The following is a 12362-nucleotide window of genomic DNA, read 5'->3' as shown; positions in this document are numbered from 1 at the left end:
AGTACAATAAAACAAAAGAAAATGGGGGGGGGGGGGGAAGGAATTAAGTTGTTACACAATAATAGAAAATATGATTTTTTAAACAGGAGCCTACAAAGAAACGTATGTGTACACATATATATTGTCAATATTCCAATTAAACCATCTCTTTGGCATCATATCCCCTAATTCGAGAGTTAGAAGAACGGGGCGAGAGAGCTATTACTCAAAACTCTTAGGTATGACAAAATTATTGTTTGACTAAGAAAATTAAAGTCCTTTTTTTTTTTTTTGCAGCAAATGCGTACTATTAATTTACTCTATATCAATCAATCATATTCTATATAAATATACAAACTCTTATTAAGCATTCACACTTTTCATAACTTTTGTGGTTTCCTGAAATCTATCCCAATTGATGGGCATAAAATTCATAATCTTCATTCTTTACATTATCATCAGCATTCTTCAACCCTTTCCATATTTTTGCGGTACCGCTATTCTTTACTTTATTCAACCGGATATCATTCTCATTATTAAATGCAATCCGATCAGGTTCTTTTATAGTCCTCTTCTTTAAAATTGGTGCAAGTGGAGTATATGAGGGTATTAATGTTGAATAAGTTCTACTTGCCTGAGTTCCAGAAGATATTGTTGGTCGTAGGCTTAAATTGGCAGGAACTGGGGTGGCTGTAGTCATTGTAACTATCGTTAACAATACATTAACTAACAACAACAACATCTGTTAAGAACTTCTTTTGATATTGTATTCGAATGTGTGGCTAAAAAAGAATAATTAACAGGGCCGTTGTCTTTTATTTATAATTTTTACAATTTTAACAAGACGACGACGGGGTCATTCATTCAACTAACTGAATTAAGTTATAACATTGACAAAAGGTGTCGACTTACTCAATTAGGAAACAAATTCTGGGGGGGGGAATCGTTGAGCCTCCCATTGTTCCTCCCAAAAGTTTCTCCTTTGTGAATAAAAATAGAATTTTTTTGTTCTTCTTTTAATTCGTGCACGAGAGGATGGATCTCTCCATTGTTCAGATTTCTGAATTGAGAAACAATTTAACCTAATTTCTTTCAACGATAGCCTATTTTGTAAATCACGAAATTGACACCACGGGTTTACTTGACAACGTTGAACCCCGTTTTTGTGTGTTTTGGATTCGCATGGAGAATGTGAGAAAATGGTGCTGCAAAAAGTTTGATACGGGAGTTGAAGAAAGGGATAATTCTTTGTCTCTAGAAGGTTGGTTCATCAGAGTTTTCCTTGTAAAATATTCATCAGCCACGCGTATTTTCTCCCTTGATTTATTGTCCCCTTATTCTCATGACTCTTACATACGTCATAAGAGCAATCAGCTTTATTCCAGATCCAAGTTATTTACACAATAAATACAATTCATAAATTTTCTCCTATACACTGTAAAAAACCATAATACTACAAACCAGAAAGTACACTCAATACACTTCCCGAACTCTAATCTCACCATCTTGATGTGAGCCATCAGATTGCTTTTCATTTATAATCTCGGTTGTAATTATTTCTCCATCCATACTAGAATTACTAGTACTACTACTATCAGTTGCACGATGTAAGTTTGGCCTTCCATCTTCACGTTTACTACCATTCTCTAATTCTAGCAATGCATTCAATACACTCTGGGGTTCATTTGGTGCATTTGCAAAGATTGGAATATCACCCAAATTATCCATACCTAAATCTAAACTAACAGTACTATCTCTTCTCATTAATCTCATTCTTGTTGTGTTATTAGTATCAATAGGTTCTTCAAATCCACCTGCGCCATATATCCGATCATAATCTTCAAAAATCCCAGGATTATATTTCCGACAGAATTCATTAACTCTGAAACCTAATTCTTCTCTCATTAATTTTATAGTTTCAATTTCGATTTTATTAGATTTCCGGGATATTAATGAAATAAATAATGGTTTTAACGATTTATAATAATCTAATCCAATTTCCCCTGCTCTTAATGAGGCATATGTTGTTAAAAGAGCCAATGCATAACAAGATGCAAAAATCAGAACAACATTATTGAAGGGGAATAAATGACCAAAATATACCGTACCAATTATTGAATGGAAAATATACAACATTGGTGCAATAACTAATGCAACTAATACTTTCCAAGTACTTATAACATCAGTGGCTCTAATCTTAACCACACTACCTGCCAATGCTTGTTTTTGTTTTATTTTAGATATATGATTTCCAATAACAAATACTGGACTAAATAAAATGACTCCTGGTAAACTTAATCCCCAAAATAATGCAACTTTAAAAGCACGACTAATAACCATAAATAATAATTTAATTCTATTTGATTCATATAATGATTGAACTTGATTATCATGAATTCCCATAAATCTTAATTTTTCATTATATTTCAAAACCAATTTCCGTAATTCTACAACATCGGGGGCATTTTCATGTTCTTGATAACTCTTGACTAATCTTCTATTCATTTCAACCACCATTGGTAATGGAACATGTTCACGATTTGAAGAACAATGTAACCTTCTACAAGCTTGAAGCACCATTAATGTATCATAATCGGGGCAAGTTACGGTAACTTCTCTTAATCTAACCGAAATCTCTTCTAATAATTTATTAACCGATTCTCTTGGATTTTCAATATATTCTTCTCCCATGGCCCTATTAACAATAATTGGTTTTCCGAATTCTAAAACCACCCGAGATCTAAATCTATGAGCATGGAAATAATTCAATCCGGCAGGAATAACACATATATTCTCGACATTATCACCCTGTTTAAGTTTATTAGCAATCGCACCTAGGGCCATAATAGCAACTCCCGGTTTCAATGGTAATAAATCAGGACGATCATGACTTCCACCTTCGGGAAAAATACCCAATACTCTCCCAGAATTCAAATGATCAAAAACATGTTGGAATACATCATGATTATCAACATGTGGAGCGGTTTTGAAGGTTGTACCTTGTGATAACTTTTGGATTATTTTTTGTTGGATATTTTCATATTCAGATTTAAATGGCAGTTTTAAACGTAGATGAGTATCATCTACAACTTCTTGAATTTGGGAATTGGCAACTCCAATTCCAAGTAATCCCTTTGGTTCACATACTTGAGTGAACTTGGTTCCTTGACCGATTATCATACATTGAGTAGGATCAGTAATATCCAACGAAACAGTTCCTGTTGCTGGCTTTAATAAATCCTGAGCCCGTTCTACTGGGATTGCACTACATAATCTAGCACCTTGACCAATAATTTTTCTTTGGTAAGAACTTTTAGCAATCAAGAATGAAATTCTTCTCCCCAGTCTAGCTTTGACTTCTGACATAACAATTGGACCATCGATGAATTGATTATGATGAGGCGCAATCACGAAGATAACTGGACCAGTGGGTGGGATATTATATGTCCCTCTTGTCTTGATATCACGAAAGAATGTATGAGTGATTGAACTGAATAAAAATATTGCAAGATCAAAACATAATAATCGAATAAATAGTCGGAAATATTCCAATAATGATTTATGAGGTTTTCTTTGATTGACTTCCATTGTTATTTGGATTTCTTAGATTGTAAAATAAAGAGAAAGATTTACATGTCGATGATGATAAATAGATGAAAGTATAAAGGTTTTATATGATTTTTATAAAAAAGTATAAAGAATTTTTTTAATTTGGGGGGTGGAGGTGGGGTAGAGAAGTAATTAGACAATGGGGGGTAGTAATTACTAAGAATTTTTTTTAATTTAAATTAAATTAAAATTGGAAGACAGGATTTGTTCTTTAAGGGCTCAAGTAAAGAACATCAGAAAAATGCTTCCAGAAGTTCACCGTTTAAGGAAATCAAACTGAGAGTGTATCCTTATAGACCCAGCTAAATGGTCCACTATAAATCATCAGATACATAAGACATGTAAAAGATCAATGGTGTTTAATTAAAACAAGACAAATTAGAATTATTCAATCTTCGACTGGCCACCAACCGAAACGATCATACGCTTTGACTTAAGACCACCCCCTTATAAGATTTTACTATTAGTATGAAATTTCTTGGTATTTGAAAAACTCAAATAAAATTTAAATCGACTAATAACCTTCCCCACATATTAAGGATTAAAAGAAGGTTTCTTTAATATAGGATTAATTTTTTGTTCTTGTAATTGTTGCCAATATTTTCAGTTCGCATAAATTTGCAGCCAAAAATTTTCAAATTGAAATCGTCCTGACTATATAAACCCACTCTTTAAAGTCACAAGCTTGCAAATGATTTATACAAGAACCAGATAATACACTCTAGTATATTCTATCAAACTATCAACTTGAAATAATCATTGGATCTAAGTATATCTGCTAATTTTATTTTGGAATGTTAATTTCAAATTAAACTTTAAACTTTGCTTGATTTTCTGTGAACTTAAAAAAATCACCTGACCTTGCATAATCTATGTGTAAACTACTACTTTCCTTCCAAAGCACAACCCTAAAACCTTTTACTCACCTCCTTTAACAAGGTAGTATAAATATCAAGTGTTGGTTGCAAATTTGAGTCAAAAAAGTGCCCATTCTAGAGTGGACATTACAGTTGTGAGAAAATTCACTTAGAGCTACTACATATTTGTATGATCATATACATGCACCCCTAGAAAACTTTATCAAAATGACTGTTAAAAGGAAGGTTTCAAATGAAAAAAACAAATGTTAAGAACATCGACGAATAAAAACCCTAAATATTTGTCAATCATGGGGCGGTCAATGTTGTCACAGGATAACAAAACTATTAACTATTAAGTCATTATACTTTTGGGTTAAACCAAATTTATCAAAAGTTTAAGAATCAATACTCATTTCCATTCCGCGGCAGTGATTTGTTTTTACAGGGGTCAAACTATAATCCCAATTCAAGAATAAAATGCGTTCAATATTGTCAAGTATTCTAAGACCCAAGATTTAATCGAATCTTGCAGGTCAAAGAGCAATCATCACAGTCTTTCTTTTCTTGAATTTAACAACAATAAATTGATAGAAAACTGGGATACAATGGTTTTAGAGCGCTTTTGTCATGGTTTAGAGCAATTTTATTTCCAACCAACAAAACTGACATTTCACAGGCTTAGTAATGAGCCATTCAATTGTTAAATTTAACTTTTAATACTTTAACAGATACAACAGTTATTTATCACATGAATGTCTTCTTGTCTATAATTCGGTGAAATAAATTCAACTGGTTAATTGTAAATCCCGAAATACATGACAAATTGGGTTTTTGTTCCGTACACTTTGAAGAATTACAAATATTTCTCTTTTTGTGCCGGATCCGATACGGCCGAAATATTTCCCAATTGAGGTTGTTCCCGAGGAAAAAATAATTGACATAAAAAAATCCGTTGCTTATTCGAATATTGAAAGAAAAGCCACAGTTTAGCCGTTACACAAACTTCTCAGTTTTCGTCAACTCATTGCGAGGAACCTTCTAGAAAGAGGGTATTCCCAAGATGTACAATCCGAGATGTCGATACCTCTCAAGTATGTTAGCTATCAAATTGGGCGCGAGTTCATGCGTACATAAAAAATACAAAATTTCTTTTTTGGCCTCTCAGCAAATAACAATCTAGTTACAAAAACACATCCTCCCCTGATAAGGAATGGGTAATATTTGAAATTGAATAAGATACACTATCAGGCTGATACCTATTCAATTTCGAATCGAGCGTTTTGTTTCACTATCAGTTTTTTGTGTTTCATTTGATAACAGCTTTACAATGATTAGTAATGGATTTGGTAATCGGTTAGCCACAGATATTTAATTGATTACAAAAAATAATATCGGCACAAAACTGATTCCTTCCGAGTCTTGAAAAATTTTCTAATCAAGAACGTGTATAAATACCTCTCTTCTTCCTCCCCATTCTCAAACTCATCCTTTCCTTTCATACAACAAACAAACAAACACAACACTAATAATGACCTCTTCAAGATTTCAATCCTCCAATTTATTCAAACCAATCAAGATCGGCAACGTCACCCTCCAAAACCGTATCGCCCATCTTCCAACCACCCGTAATCGTGCCGCCAATCATGTTCCAACCGACTTAATGAAACAATACTATACCGACCGTGCCAAATCAGGATCATTACTCGTTACCGAAGCAACCTTAATCTCGTTAAATCAAGGTATTTACCCATTGGTGCCAGGTATTTTCACCAAACAACAATCCCAAGCCTGGAAGGTGATTGTTGATAGTGTTCATGAACAAGGTGGGGCTATTGCATTACAATTATGGGCATTGGGTAGAGTTGGGAATGCGAAATTGTTAAAAGAGAATGGATTACCTTTGACTGGTCCTTCACCAATTTATGAACATGAACAAGCTGAAAAAGATGCCATTGAAGCTGGGAATCCAATTAAAGAATTAAGTGAGGGTGAGATTAAGGATATTATATATAATCAATTTAGTAATGCTGTTAAATTGGCCGATGAGGCCGGGTTTGATTTTATTGAATTACATGGTGCCAATGGATATTTATTTGAACAATTTATTCATCCTGGTATTAATCAAAGAAAAGATACTTATGGTGGTGAATCGATTGAAAATAGAGCTAGGTTTTTATTTGAAACTCTTGATCATTTGTTTACGTTAGTTGATTCCAAGAAATTGGCTATTCGTCTTTCTCCGGTTAATTTATTCCAAACTCCTGAAGTCAATCCTTCATTCGTGGAAGATTATACTTATATCGCTAAAGAATTACAAAAAAGGGCTGATGAAGGTCATGAATTGGGATATATCAATTTAGTCGATGGTAGATTTGCCGACGCTACTATGGAAAAAACCACAGCTATTGATTTAGGATTCATTCATGATATTTGGAAGGGGGTTATTATTAGAGGTGGTAATTACACTTATGATGAAGGGTGGAAACAAATTGAAGCTGATGCTAATGAAGATGATAGAACTTTGGTTGGTTTCGGGAGAAATTTCATTGCTAATCCAGATTTACCCCAAAGAATTAAGAATGGTTGGTCTTTGAATAAATATGATAGAAATACTTTTTACACTCCAAGTAATTTTGGATATAATACTTATCCATTCCATGATGATTCTACTCCAGTTGATGAAGAAGCTGAAAAAAGTAGATTTGGTGTTGCTTTAGCTTAGATGTTTTCCCGATGGGTATTTATATATTTTGTTTATATTACCTTGTATTAATAAATTAACTGATAGAATATCTATAATTCCATTATTTTTCTAATCCTCACCAGCCGGTACTTCGTCTTTCAATACTTTAATTAATCTCAATCTCATTTCTGTCCTCTCATCCCCTCTCAATGAATCCTTCACAAACATAACCTCACAATCCAACAGTACCATCTGTAATGCTCCCCTCAAAACACCACACAAAATCTGAGAATACCATAATTCCTTCGCAATCTTTTCATCACTCATAATTGGCAATTCAACAAATTCTGTCAAGGGGTTAGGTTCAGGCAACACCAACACGAAAGTATTTGGATCATTTGTAGATTCCACAATTGGTTGGATATTTAAAAATAATTTAAAACCTAATTTTGAAATTACATCGATTGTTTCTTTAAAATTTGAACATCTTTTTATACCTGTTTTAGCTAAGAATTCTTCAATTAAGCGAAGCCCAATATTATAACCCATCTTATCTAGTTGATTGTTGACTTCTTGATAATTGTTTTGGAAATCTCGACAGAGTTGGGCTACTACTGATCCATATGTGAGGGTGAATAATTCTGAGTTCTAACATGGCATTAATTGTTAGTAAAATGTGGATGGGGTTACTTGCTTTTCATTGGAAGGTTTTGATACATACTATTTTCTCGACATTTGATTTCCATATATCGTCTTCTCCTGTCTTTCTTGACATTGTCTTGTAAAGGTGTGGTGTGTTCTTGAAGTAGTGAAGGAGTTGTTGAATTCTTTTAATTTTTTTACAACACGCGAAAATAGACAAAATGTAAAAAGGAGGTTTGGTGTAAGAAATTGGGTGCGAAATCAAACAGACATAGAAATGGATATAAAAACACACTATTAAACATTATTATTATAAACTATATATTATTATTATTATTATTAAACAATTAAATAAAACAACTATCAACAAATATTAAAGAAATTTAAAAAATGACACAAATAAAAAAACAACATTAACAATCACATTAACAAAATACCGAAAATTTGCATAAAGCTCAAGGCATGGCAAGGCAATGAGATTAAATTTCCTTTTTGGATTCAGTATTAACTGGAGTGGTAGCACGAGAAGATGATTCACTACTTGACCGACTTGCAGACTTTCTTGCTTCCTTTTTAGCTAAGAATTCTTTATATTTCGTTAAAGTAATATGATTTTGTAATTCCTTGTATTCATTAACAAATTTATATTGAGTATTATTAACCGTATCCCAAATGGTAAAGAAAGGTTGGGAGAAATTATTTTTAATACCCCAAATTTGATGATGAATATCATGATAAACTGAATTATTGGGGAAAATAATTTGAAAAATATCAAATGGTAATCTATAACCACAATGATCATCAACAGTTTTTAAAGTAGCAAAAGTATATAAAAAGATACTTTCACGATGAGATAATCCTGTGATTAAACCGGCGATTCCAGTACCTAAAGTATCCAATAAGAACCCTTCAACTGGATCATTATATAATGCACCATAAGCATAAGGGACATATAATCGATGATGTCTTGAATGAAATCTTTTATATAAAGTTTTATTGACATGCATAATGCGATGTAACCAATATTGCCATGAATCAATTATACAAATAGCAACCACTACTTTTAAAATTGAAATTCCATACATATAACAATAATAAACCATTATATCCGGTAAGAACCCATATTTTTGTTTTAATGACCACATTTTATAAAATTCATCACCAGTTGAATTAATTGGATCAATACAATAAACAATATATCCAACAATAGTTTGAATTATATGTTGGAATATAACATCACGTACAACTTCATGTAATGTAACTTTATTTCTTGATTCTTCTTCTTCACTTGGATGAATTCTATATTTTTCTGCTAATTCATAAATATCTAATATATGGAAAAAGGTAGCATAAGACCAATAAGCTACAATAGGAGCAATAAGGGCCAATATACCATCAGGGATCCCAGGGATTAGACTTTGTTGGGGTATTAGAGTGATATTATCAAGTGGATAAGTCGGTTGAGAAAGAATCGATGAAAGATTCTTGGGTGGATTAATTGAATTCATATAAAATGCCGGGAAAAAGAATGACTTAATGCGAAGTAGTAGTAGTAGCCGGTAGCCGGTAGTAGTAGTAGTAGTAGTGGTAGGTACTGGTGGTAGGTAGTAGTGGATATGTATTGACCTGAGGGAAAGGGTCTTCTTATGTTTATATATACTTCTTGAATAAAAAAATAAATTAATAAATAGAAATGGAAGAAAAAGAAGAAGAAAAACTCCTTATAAAAATATTGTTACAATTACAGTGCGTATTTAATTTAAAACTGAGTTATTTTATTTTAGTCAGTTGATTTTTTTTTCTGGTTTTTCTTTTTATTTTTTAATTTTTTTTAATTTTTTAATTTTTTAATTTTTTAATTTTATTTTTTATTTTTCCTCTGTGTTTAAGGTTTCCAAAAGTTAAACTCAAATTTTTATTGCCGGTCACATGATCATTTCCGAAAATAGGGAATTTATTAACTTTACGTTTCATAACCATATCACCAACTGACATACCAACTCTCCGCAATATCTTCCAAACTTTGGAGAATGTAGAATGTGTACTAAATAAAAGAGATTATTTCTTATGGAAATTACAGGGGGATACTCACGCACACAACCACTAGTACAATGACTAACGAAAATAAATGTAAAGCCCTGACTCGGCTTCGTCTATATAACCTTTATTTACAATTTTCAAAAATATTCAAAGATCACCACCAGGATAGAATGCAAATTAACATAGACTATAGAAACCCTACCCCTATATCTTCTATTGTACGTATTTGGCTAATTTTGGTGGTGTTCCCATGCAGGCGTGGGTAGTACACTACGCGTCCTTTCTTTCTTCGTCTGTGTGAGGTTGCAATTTATTTTTTTACACCAGCCGATCTTCTGTTGCATAGTTTTAGCGATTTTCGCAGCACCAGGAGAGGCCACTATGAGCTGATCTTTCATACGCAACAACATTTTTCATCAAATCATACGATTTGTAATTGTAATTTCAAGGGAGAGAATACTTTTTTGGAATTATTGAAGTGTATGACTCTGCCAAGAGATCTATTGATGGATACTTAGGTGTTAATTAAATGAATTTGCCATCTTTCGGCGATGACGGCTTGTGGAACATAAAAATCCGAAATGAGAGTACATGTAAGTTCATGCAAGTTGTTCTGGAAAAGATCCAAGAGAACCCGGATGGAGGGGGGTTGCAATTTTGCAGCCAGATAGGGAGAGTAATTAAAATAGAAGGGTTGACTACAAATACATTTTCAAATAACCGTAAGTTTTCATTTTCATTTTCTACTTACCTATAAACGAACACAGCGTTAAAATAAATAAGAATAATAGTCAACATAATAATAATATAAAAATTCTAACACAAGTACACAAATACACAAATACTCCAGGTAGTTGAGCTTTTAATTCAAACAGTTCATCTCTAACGTCTGATAGCAGCTCTGACAGCCTTGACTTGAGTATATTCATGCAAGACTTCTTCACCCATTTCTCTACCAATACCACTGGCACCATAACCACCAAATGGAACCATACCATTGAAATCATTATAAGTATTAACCCAAACAGTACCGGCCTTAATTCTAGCAGAAACATCATATACAGTATGAATGTTATCACTATGAATACCAGCAGCTAAACCATATTCGGTGTCATTAGCCAAATGAACAGCTTCATCAACAGTTTCAAACTTGATTAAACTAACAACTGGGCCGAAAATTTCATCCTTAACAATATCCATATCACGATGAACATTAGCAAAAATGGTTGGTTTGACGAAATAACCTTTACCGGCACATCTTTCACCACCAGTGACAACGGTGGCACCTTGTTCTTTACCTAATTCAATATATTTCAAAATCTTAGATAATTGAATATCAGAAGCTTGAGCACCCATGAAAACTTCTTCATCAAATGGATTACCTAATTTGACACCTTCAGCTGCAGCTTTGAATTTGGCAACAACTTCATCATAAACTCCAGATTGGATTAAAACACGTGAACCAGCACAACAAACTTCACCAGAGTTATAGAAAATGGCAGTAATCAAATGTTGAATAGTAGAATCGACATCAGCATCATTAAAAACAATATTTGGTGATTTACCACCTAATTCCAAAGTACATTTCTTTAAATTTGATTCAGCAGCAGCCTTCATGATTAATCTACCAGTGGCAGTAGAACCAGTGAAAGCAACCTTCTTGATTCTTGGATGGGAAGCAATTGGGGCACCAGCAGTTGGACCATAACCAGAGATAATGTTAACAACCCCCTTTGGTAAACCAGCTTTGACTAATAAAGTAGCCAAAAACAAAGCACTCAATGGAGTAGATTCAGCAGTCTTTAAAACAGTAGTACAACCAGTTGCTAAAACAGGACCTAATTTCCAACTTGCCATTAATAATGGGAAATTCCAAGGAATAATTTGTCCACAAACCCCAATTGGTTCTCTTCTAGTATAATTGAAATGAGTATTACCAGTTTCAATGACAGTACCTAAAATCTTATCAGTCCAACCAGCACAACTTCTGAAATAAGCAGCTGTTAATGCGACATCACCTCTAGCATTTTGTAATGATTTACCATTATCTAAGGATTCAATTTGTGCTAAAGTTTCGGCATTTTCTTCAACCAAATCAGCCAATTTGAGTAAAACATCCATACGTTGAGTTGGAGGACCAGTTGCCCAATCAGTGTTGTTATAAGCTTCTTCAGCGGCAACTACGGCGGCCTCGACATCTTCTGGAAGTGCTTCATAAACTTCGGTAATTAATTCTTCGGTGGATGGAGATACAACTTCCATGGTTTTCTTTTGTTTTGGATAAACAAATTCATTGTTGATGAATAAACCAGTTGGTTGTTCATAGGTTAAACCCTTTGGGGTGGTGATTTTGACGGATAAAGGTAAAGATTTACTCATTTTTTGTTTTAGTAGTAGTGGATGAAGTGTTGTTTTTTTGCAATTGTTAAGATATTCCAATTGAAAACTAAAGAGAGAAAGGAAGAAGAAAGTAGAAATTGAAAAATCGAAAACAGGGAGAATTCAATTGATATTTATATTCGAATATACCCCTCCTCAATAACAAGGAG

General features: G+C 33.2%; 6 protein-coding genes across 6 annotated transcripts; 1 reads left to right on the top strand and 5 right to left on the bottom strand. All coding sequences in view use genetic code 12, as the record gives it.

Moving 5' to 3' along the window:
* Positions 1-385: 385 nt before the first annotated feature.
* Positions 386-721, bottom strand: J8A68_006099 (uncharacterized protein; the record flags this gene model as incomplete). Its single annotated transcript, XM_049410236.1, has 1 exon — positions 386-721. The coding sequence occupies one exon, from the start codon at positions 719-721 to the stop codon at positions 386-388; it is 336 nt and encodes a 111-aa protein (XP_049260629.1).
* A 731-nt stretch (positions 722-1452) lies between these two features.
* On the bottom strand, positions 1453-3567 carry SCT2 (bifunctional glycerol-3-phosphate/glycerone-phosphate O-acyltransferase; the record flags this gene model as incomplete). The annotated part of the gene is made up of 1 exon (XM_049410235.1): positions 1453-3567. The coding sequence occupies one exon, from the start codon at positions 3565-3567 to the stop codon at positions 1453-1455; it is 2115 nt and encodes a 704-aa protein (XP_049260628.1).
* Positions 3568-5976: 2409 nt separating this feature from the next.
* EBP7 (Ebp7p) lies at positions 5977-7170 on the top strand (the record flags this gene model as incomplete). Its single annotated transcript, XM_049410234.1, has 1 exon — positions 5977-7170. One exon carries the CDS (start codon positions 5977-5979, stop codon positions 7168-7170), a length of 1194 nt encoding a protein of 397 aa, XP_049260627.1.
* Positions 7171-7260: 90 nt separating this feature from the next.
* On the bottom strand, positions 7261-7906 carry J8A68_006096 (TRAPP complex core subunit; the record flags this gene model as incomplete). The annotated part of the gene is made up of 2 exons (XM_049410233.1): positions 7261-7779; positions 7853-7906. The coding sequence occupies 2 exons, from the start codon at positions 7904-7906 to the stop codon at positions 7261-7263; spliced, it is 573 nt and encodes a 190-aa protein (XP_049260626.1).
* Positions 7907-8252: 346 nt separating this feature from the next.
* On the bottom strand, positions 8253-9281 carry SUR2 (sphingosine hydroxylase; the record flags this gene model as incomplete). The annotated part of the gene is made up of 1 exon (XM_049410232.1): positions 8253-9281. One exon carries the CDS (start codon positions 9279-9281, stop codon positions 8253-8255), a length of 1029 nt encoding a protein of 342 aa, XP_049260625.1.
* A 1414-nt stretch (positions 9282-10695) lies between these two features.
* Positions 10696-12192, bottom strand: ALD5 (aldehyde dehydrogenase (NAD(P)(+)); the record flags this gene model as incomplete). The annotated part of the gene is made up of 1 exon (XM_049410231.1): positions 10696-12192. One exon carries the CDS (start codon positions 12190-12192, stop codon positions 10696-10698), a length of 1497 nt encoding a protein of 498 aa, XP_049260624.1.
* Positions 12193-12362: the final 170 nt, after the last annotated feature.

Source organism: Hemisphaericaspora subhashii (assembly GCF_019202705.1).
Source record: "Hemisphaericaspora subhashii strain CBS 10753 chromosome Unknown scaffold194, whole genome shotgun sequence".
Lineage (NCBI taxonomy): Eukaryota > Fungi > Ascomycota > Pichiomycetes > Serinales > Debaryomycetaceae > Hemisphaericaspora > Hemisphaericaspora subhashii.
The sequence above is the reverse complement of the archived record's forward strand: the minus strand, read 5'-3'. Positions and strand labels throughout refer to the sequence as shown.